The following is an 8191-nucleotide window of genomic DNA, read 5'->3' as shown; positions in this document are numbered from 1 at the left end:
TTTCTCCTTCAACTCTGCATTTATTTATCCTAGGTAACACTATCACCATTGTACATGCTCTTATATTTACGATAACAACGACTTAAAAACCTTACAACCCTACCTACTCCCTCCTGTCCAAAATATTTTGCGCAAAAGTTTAGCCAAAGTCAAACTTCATAAAGTTTAACCACATATTGTTACAAAATATTAATATATAATAAAACTAATATTTTAAAATTATCATAAAATATATTTTCATATTATATGCATATGGTATAGTAAATCTTCGTATTATTATCTATATTTATAGTTAAAGTTTGCTATGTTTGACTCACGCGGAAAATTGTGCGCATCATATTATAGGCTATCAATATCCAGCTTAGCGTGGATATAAGGATAACCATGCATGCGCCGTTGATCGGATCGGGTCGAGAGACCCTGCGACCAGACGCGCGGGGGCGGCGTGGCAAAAGTGGATCGCCATGCACGTACGGCCGGCACGGGCTTCCCGATCCACTTCCTGCCTTCCCGGAGAGTAAGCGCCCCCTCTCCTCCGTCCACGTATAAAAGCCTCGCTCGTCCGTCAACCTTCTCTTCCTTTCATCGATCGCAACCAAATAGCCCACACGAGCGCGGGCGCGCTCCATCCACCGCACAGCGCGCACCACCACCACGGCGCCGCGCCTCCAATCTCATCCAATCCTATCCAATGCTGCTTCCCATCTCCCGCCCCACCGACAAATTCGCCCCGCTCACCGGTCTCCGCTCGCTGCTCGTCCCCGACACCGTCGCCGGTCGCGGAGGCGGCGTCGTCGTGACGCGGACGATCCTCGCGTCGCTGCCGTGCGGCGAGAGCGAGATCGTTCGCCAAGAAAGCGGCGACGGCGAGAGCCTCGATGACGACGAGGAGGACGAGGGGTGCTGGGTGCCGTACGGGCGCCGGGAGCCCGGGCGACGGCGCCGCCTGCCGCCCCCGATCCCGTCGCTGGCGGCCCGGAGCGCGCTGCGGCGGGCGCGCACCGACGACAGGCGGCTCGTCATCAGCAAGGTGCGCGTCATGCGGCCCGACTACTACGTCCGCGCGCGCCGCGTGCGCGGCGGCCGCCTCGTCATGCGCCTCCACGAGCGCGAGGACGACGGGCCGTTGCCGATTCCGCCGCCGGACACCGCGACGACGCCGGACGAAAGGGTCGCTGACGCGCAGGCGGCTGCGGCGCCCGCGCCGCTGCCCGGTGCAGCTGGATGTTTCGAGGACGCGGCCAAGTACCAGTACGCCGTCGGTAGCAGCCCGCTGCACCGGACGCCTTTGCTGAGGATGGTCCATTGAGACACATCTCGCCAAAGGTGAAATTTTGTACGTAGTAGCTGCATTCGCTGGTGCATGAATTGCCGGTGGAGTTTTGTAGCCCTGTAGACCGGAGTAGTGGTGGTCAATGCGTGCCTCCTAATTTCATATTAGGTTCATATACTTGCATTCTTGATAGTACAAAAAACAGCTTTTGGATTGATTGAAAAAACTATATATACCTCGATATATATATGTACGGGTGTACAGATGAAGCACTAAATAACGCTTTCGGCCATCCAAGCATGTGTGCAAATTGCTTTGCGTTGTTGATGAAGAATGTGGACACAATTGTCAACCTAACACTGTAACACATCTAGTATGATAGAATTCACGCTTCTGCCTTATCTCTTTGTCCGCTGCAGAAACTCATATCCGTGAGGTGCTGGCGGCGACGGTCTTCCCTTCTCCCGCTTGCCAGGGGCGGAGCCGAATTTTTTTCACCCCGATGCACCCTTCAAGCAACTCTTCCTTGTGCTGAGAAAAATGGGTTTCCCTGATGCATTTTTAGTGGGCTAAAGTGATGCACCGGGCCTAAAAATGCCTTAAATACAGCATTTTTTCTGGAGCCTGTGCATCAGGGTCAGCCCATTGGCTCCGCCCTTGCTGCGCTTGCAGGATAGGGCGAGTTCCGTCCTACTTTTAGGAGATATATAGTAATGCTAAAAAAAAGGAGATATAGTAATGACACTCACTAATCATTGTGTATCAAATCATGGCTGCTCTTTTTGGGATATCAGGGAAAGAGTTCCCCCACAAAGATAAAATCACCTAGTGCATTAGATTGCGTGTTATTTTCAGTTGTAAGTTCTTTATTCAACTCTGGAGGTTTTGACTGCGGTAATTTTAGCAATTTCGTAAGTTCTGATTATGTGCTACCTTACGTCGGTGCATTGGCAAACTGCAAAGAGGTTTCTATCACACAAGTCAGCTGGTTTACTGTTTATTATCTCTTTTCTTGATCGTGTCCATGTCCACTTTTGTAATGCACATATGTTGCTATATACTCCCTCTCAAATATAAGACGTTTTAGATATTTTAAAGCAAACTAGATACACACTATAACAAATGAATCTACACAATAAAAGTAGACTATCTAAATACTAAAATAGATGAATCTATAAAAAACTAAAACATCTTATATTACTGAACGGAGATGGTAGTATGTACTCCCTCCGTTCCTATTTAATCGACGCGGGGGAGAAAGCTAATGAACAGATTCACGTCAATTAAATCAGGACAGAGGTAGTATTTACTAAGCCACCTGAGCAGTTCTGCATGTTTGTCGCTTCTAGTTTACTAGTGGTTAACTTTCTTACCATGTTACGATTTTTATCGAAACATTTTTTACTTTGCATGCGATAACCAGATTTGCAATCCAGATCGGTGATTCGCCACTCTTTAACGGTTTCTAAAATTTAAGTGAATTTTAGATGATTGGTATTTGCACCGCGCATTGTTTTATTAGCATGCCAATTTACATAACGTGTTTTTATCGAGAATAGCTGCTCTATATGTAGGCCATTTTTTTAATCTATAAAAATTTCATTTCAAACATGTTAAAAAAAATTCGAAAAAATACTATGGTATAGGCAATATTGTAATCTACAAGTGTGTAAATTTTCAGAATGAAATATGTTGTATTTTCATCTCAGCAAAAATAACAAACCTTGAATTCATCATTGGTGCATCGTAGTGAACTATACAATAAAATCTAGATTTCCTCATCTTGTGAAATTTTATCATTTCACTTAGGACAAAATATAATGTATTTCAATCTGAATATTTACACAGTGATTGATTACAACATTTTCTACTCTACATATTTTTTTTCAATTTTTTATAAAACTTTGAAATCAAACGTTTTAAAGTTTGAAAAAAGAAGTATAAAACCAGTCTACATTTCAGGTTTTCGGTTTTTATCACGTTTCTTTGCTTATAATAATGTATCCTTCTGAAGCTCCGACGAGACATCCGGCATATTGACCTGCCCACGCATCACCTTGTTGCATGAACTGCACTGCCCGCCGAATGTATGGACCGAGAGTGGCGATACGTAGGCCAAGTTACATGTAGACCGTTTTTGAATCTATAATTTTTTATTTTAGACATGTCAAAAATGTTCGAAAAAAATACAATGATATAGAGAATGTTGGAATATATCAGTGTAAATTTTAGATTAAAATACATTGTATTTTGGTCTCAGCAAAAATAACAAATCTTGATTTTATCATTGGTGAATAGTAATGAATGGTCACTATAATCTAGCTACTGTCATTTTGTGAGATTTTATCTTTTTTACAAGGGAAAAATACAATGTATTTAAATCTACAAAAAATCAAGATTGATAGATTCCAACATTCTCTACGTCTATGTATTTTTTTCAAAATTTTCTGACATTATAAAATAAAAAAACTAAAGTTTTTTTTAAAAATACGGGCTACATAAGAGGTTTTCGCATTGTATGCCTGATTGAGGTTTTCACGCCGTATGCCTGATTGTTTCATAACCCGTGAGTGTAGCGTAACGGGCACTCTATGAAACAACGCCATGAGGTTAGTAATAGTGGGGAGTAACATAGAGTAGTAACATACATATTATGTTACTCATCTATGTTACAACTTCATAGTGGGGAGTAACATATGTGTGGTATCATGTAAACTCATACTTATTATGTAGTAGTGGTCAAAATCTTGAGATGTGTGATGTTAAGTTAGTTACCACCTCCCTTTTTTTTTAATTTATTGTCATGCCATGTTACCAAAATATATTAGTGTGTGTGATATTACTACCCGCGTTACTCCTACTATGAGTAGTTTGAAGCCGACGCGTCCAAAAACACGCTTGTCCATCTATTTGTTTTCCTGTTACCTTCCAATTCCAGCACAACTTGACCAATCAAGACAAGGCACACGGATCATGTGTTTCCTTTGAGATATAAGAGGGCGAACAATAGTGTAGCTAGAAACTTGCCATAACAGAATGCCATGTAATATATACTACCTCTGATTCAAGGAATAAGGCGCCCTCGTTTTACGTGCTTTTTGTTTGACTAAGAATTACTTTAAATATATAAACGTTATTTGTATGAAATTAACATCATTAGAAAGTGTTTTTTAATACGAATCCAATGATACTAATTACATATAATATAACCAAGATTTTATTGCTCAATTTTTATGGTCAAAATTCGCTTTGAAATACGCGTGCGCCTTATTCCTTGGGACGGAGATAGTAGCTAACTTATAGCCATCATATGCAATAGTTGACTTTAAAAATGTAACTTTAACAAAATATGATATCTTTAAAGAGCTAAGCTCCCAGTATCCCGCGCTCCTCCGGTTGATCGGCAGGTCGTTGTCGTCGGTCCCACCTGCTGAGTCTCGCATGTCGGTCTGCGTTGTCGCCTGCGTGTAGTTGCGGCGCGACGTGTCTTCGAGGCAAAAGAGTCGTGGGTCGTCGGTTCGGGATTCGTTTTGACTGTGGGTTCGTCCTTCCTCTGTTTCTTTGCTGCGGCGGTGGTTCTCTTCGCCTCCTCGGTGCGTCTGCGGTGCATGCGGTTCCTTGGCGGCGCTGCTGTGGCCGCATGTCTTCCCCGTCGCGCCTGCTTCTTCCACATTGGTTCGTTTCCCCTTCTTTCTTCTTTGATTTTTTTTCGCGCCTATTGTTTGGATTTGTGATGGGAGTTTGCGAGGCCGGCGCTTGGGGATTGGGCCCGATTGGCATTTGTTCGGGGCGCGTCGCTGCGAATTGAGATCCGATGATTTGGGGGCGCATTTTGGTGGCGCCACTTTGGTCGGCGCAGCCGCTTTGCTGTGCTCGCTGTTTCTCTGTCGCGTGTGGGCATGCTGGGCATCGGCGCTTGGGGATTGGGCCTGGCTTGCATCTATTCAGGGTGCGTCGCGGCGGATTTGGGGGCGCCTCTTTGGCCGGTACAGCGACTTTGCCGTGCTCGCTGTTTTTTCCTCACCAACGAGAGCAATGGCGTCTGTGATCGCCACTAGCATTGGCCGCTTCCTAACATACACCTCGTTGGCACAAGGAGTACACAAGTCGTGGGTCGGACCAGCCACTCCAAAGGTGCAGTCTGTGGCTTTTTTCTTACCTATATATGCATAAACTGCATATTCTCATCTTAGATTGGTGTACAATCCGTTTTTTGCCCCTTTATACGCATTTTATATTTCAGTTTTTCAGAGAGTTAGGGCCCTGCAAATTCATTTTTGTGGTGAATTGAAGCATTCAAAACTATGCATACATAGGGCATGCAACTGATAGGTGTCAATGCAAGATCCAAAAAAGCTGCGCCGTTCACCTCATGGGGATTTCTGCAAACCATGTATGACTGAATTAATCTCAGTATCGAAACCAATTTCGATGCTGCATTCAAACATGAATCGATTAGTGGCACATATATTTCAGACATCCAACATAATTGGATCCTACACTTGCCTGACCATTACAATGAACCGAGCTTCACAGAGACCATTGTTTCTTACTCTGTTTAGCTATGAAAAGGAACACTAGCATGGAGATGACTCGTGATAATTGATAAATCTTCTAAGAGCTCTAAGCTTGTGATGAAAGGAAGTTGTGGTTGATCCCACCGTGGCCGCTGATTTATTCTTGATCAACATACAAAATGTAGCCATTGTTTGTTGGTTATCTGGGTCATGTTAGTTGCTATTGGATTTTGACGTTTGTCATCTAAGAGGTATCAGATCTGTAACCATGGCTGCGAATCATTTTTTAAATTGTGTGCAAACCCTGGAATGTGCTTTATTTCGGCATTAGGACATACTTATGCGCATTATGAAAGTTATACGAGAGGCATGCTATATGAAATGGAGAGATCAATGGCATGCTGTAGGTTTCATTGATTAAGAGCTCAAGGTAACATGCACAACTCGATGCTATGGGGTATTATTTGTAAGATGCTTTCACCTTCTCTCTAATGTACGATCTAATTTGTTGTATGAAATACCTCTCCGATATGGCCTCAGGGGATATGCTTACTTGAAAATATAAAATATGAATGTTGGAATGATGATGTTATTGAGAAATAATATGATGCATACTTTGATGCGGCGATGGTCACCAGCAAATCCGAAAATAAAATCAAAACTACGATCTAATTTGATTACTTGTACTCTACATGAGGCCAACACGGTTGGTGCAGATAGTATATTTACAAGGCTTGCATATTTGCATTCATCTTTGTTAGCCCAAGTGCATAGGTAACTAAACATGTTGTTCTGAAAAATGACCATGTATAGCTGCCCTGGTTTGACATCTAAAGGTCTCTCGAAATACCGCATTTTTAGGAGGCACTTTGGATTCTACCAATTTTATCTGAATGTACAGGATAATGAGGATGATATAGTCATATCTGAGCATACACAAAAGCACTGGATAAGGAGTTGAGCTACCAGGCTCACATCGTGAGGTTCACCACTTCTCTAGCGACAACTTCTCAGTGGGGCTAGCAGAGCTTGCGCAGGCCACCAGGCCACCGGTGGCAAGGACACCCTCTTCTTTAACACACTTGTAGCCAAGATTGTGATTGTGAAAGCTAGCCGTTGTAGTAGGCAGTTGCTTGTTTAATTTGGAATAACTTATTTGTTCAGTTCTAGCCAAGACTGTGAAAAAATCTTCGCAATACTTTGCTGGAACTTAGGCTATTATATCCTAATTATTTAATAAGTTGTAACCAAATGAGTTTTTAGTGCAGAAAACCTATGCTTACTATAGATTTATTTATATCTCAAATATATTCTAAATCATGGTATTTGTTCAGATTACAAAGTCCAAGGCAATGAAGCATGAAGCTTGGGACGAAGCCTGATACATTCCACATCAAGCAGGTTCGTCGAGTAACTTTTTTCATCTTCGCACTCAGTATGTGTATCCACTGGTGTGTGGATCTCTTTTGGTTTCATGTTCGTGTATCCAGTTCATGCGGATTCCTTGTTTTGATTACAATGCCTGCCGAGCAGTATTCTGGGGTTGATCCTGGAAAAACTTCTACCTTCTGTGATGTAGCGAATTTGGTTCCACAATAAACAGGTATTATCAATGTAGCACACATCTCAATGTCACTTTTATCATGGATTTTCTACAGTAAAAATGGTGTTGTTTGCATGGAGCTTCAGATGCTATTTCATATTACTAGATTGTGCCCTCGATTCACTTCTGGTTGGAATCTTGTGTGGTATTTGTCCATGTATTTTCCTAACTGCCACATTTGTGGGGTGGGAGCAGCTGAGCAGGCTATCATACAATATATGATCAGTTTTACGAAGGCAAAGGCTTTGCGACGAAAACTTCAAAAGGATTGGGCCCTCTTGGGTGAAGAGGATTTTTGGAATACTGACAAAGATTGGGATCTTATTTTTGTTAAACTAATTTGATGATATAGTGAGGGCAAAATTACTGTTAGTGTGGTGGGGGACTTGGCATTTGAGGAGTAACATTATTTTTGGTTAGTGTGTCAGCTCATTCAGTCCTATCTAAGTTGCTTCCCTTGTACAAGAGGCATTCATCAAGAGCTGGAGCTGGAGCTGATGCTAAAGATAAGAGACGTATGGTATGTCCAACAGAAGTTGTGGAGAAACAATGAAACATGTTGCCGTTGCTAAATAAAGGATGGGTTAAAGCTGCGCTGGTTTGGGCAAATCAAATTTATCCTATTTGTCTGGGTTCACTGAGAAGTGAGAGTTAGCTGTTTGATCACCATAGTAATTACTTATTTTTATTATAAACAAGGTTTATATTATTTCTTATTTTCTCAATGTTGCAGATTTTCTGGCCCAATCACTGCGTTGCCAAAGGAAAATACTTTTGTGGACTATCTTGCATCTCTCA

At 42.4% G+C, this 8191-nt stretch overlaps 1 protein-coding gene across 1 annotated transcript; it reads left to right on the top strand.

The window, feature by feature from the left end:
* The first annotated feature begins 691 nt into the window (after window positions 1–691).
* Window positions 692–1309, top strand: LOC124691159. The gene has a single exon (XM_047224431.1). It carries the CDS (start codon window positions 692–694, stop codon window positions 1307–1309), a length of 618 nt encoding a protein of 205 aa, XP_047080387.1.
* Window positions 1310–8191: the final 6882 nt, after the last annotated feature.

This window comes from Lolium rigidum, chromosome 2 (assembly GCF_022539505.1).
Source record: "Lolium rigidum isolate FL_2022 chromosome 2, APGP_CSIRO_Lrig_0.1, whole genome shotgun sequence".
Classification (NCBI taxonomy): domain Eukaryota; kingdom Viridiplantae; phylum Streptophyta; class Magnoliopsida; order Poales; family Poaceae; genus Lolium; species Lolium rigidum.
Note: the sequence above shows the minus strand (reverse complement) of the source record. Positions and strands in the feature narration are given on the sequence as shown.

Excerpts from the sequence above, each read along its gene's own strand:
- LOC124691159 (XM_047224431.1), top strand. The coding sequence starts at position 692 with ATGCTGCTTCCCATCTCCCGCCCCACCGACAAATTCGCCCCGCTCACC.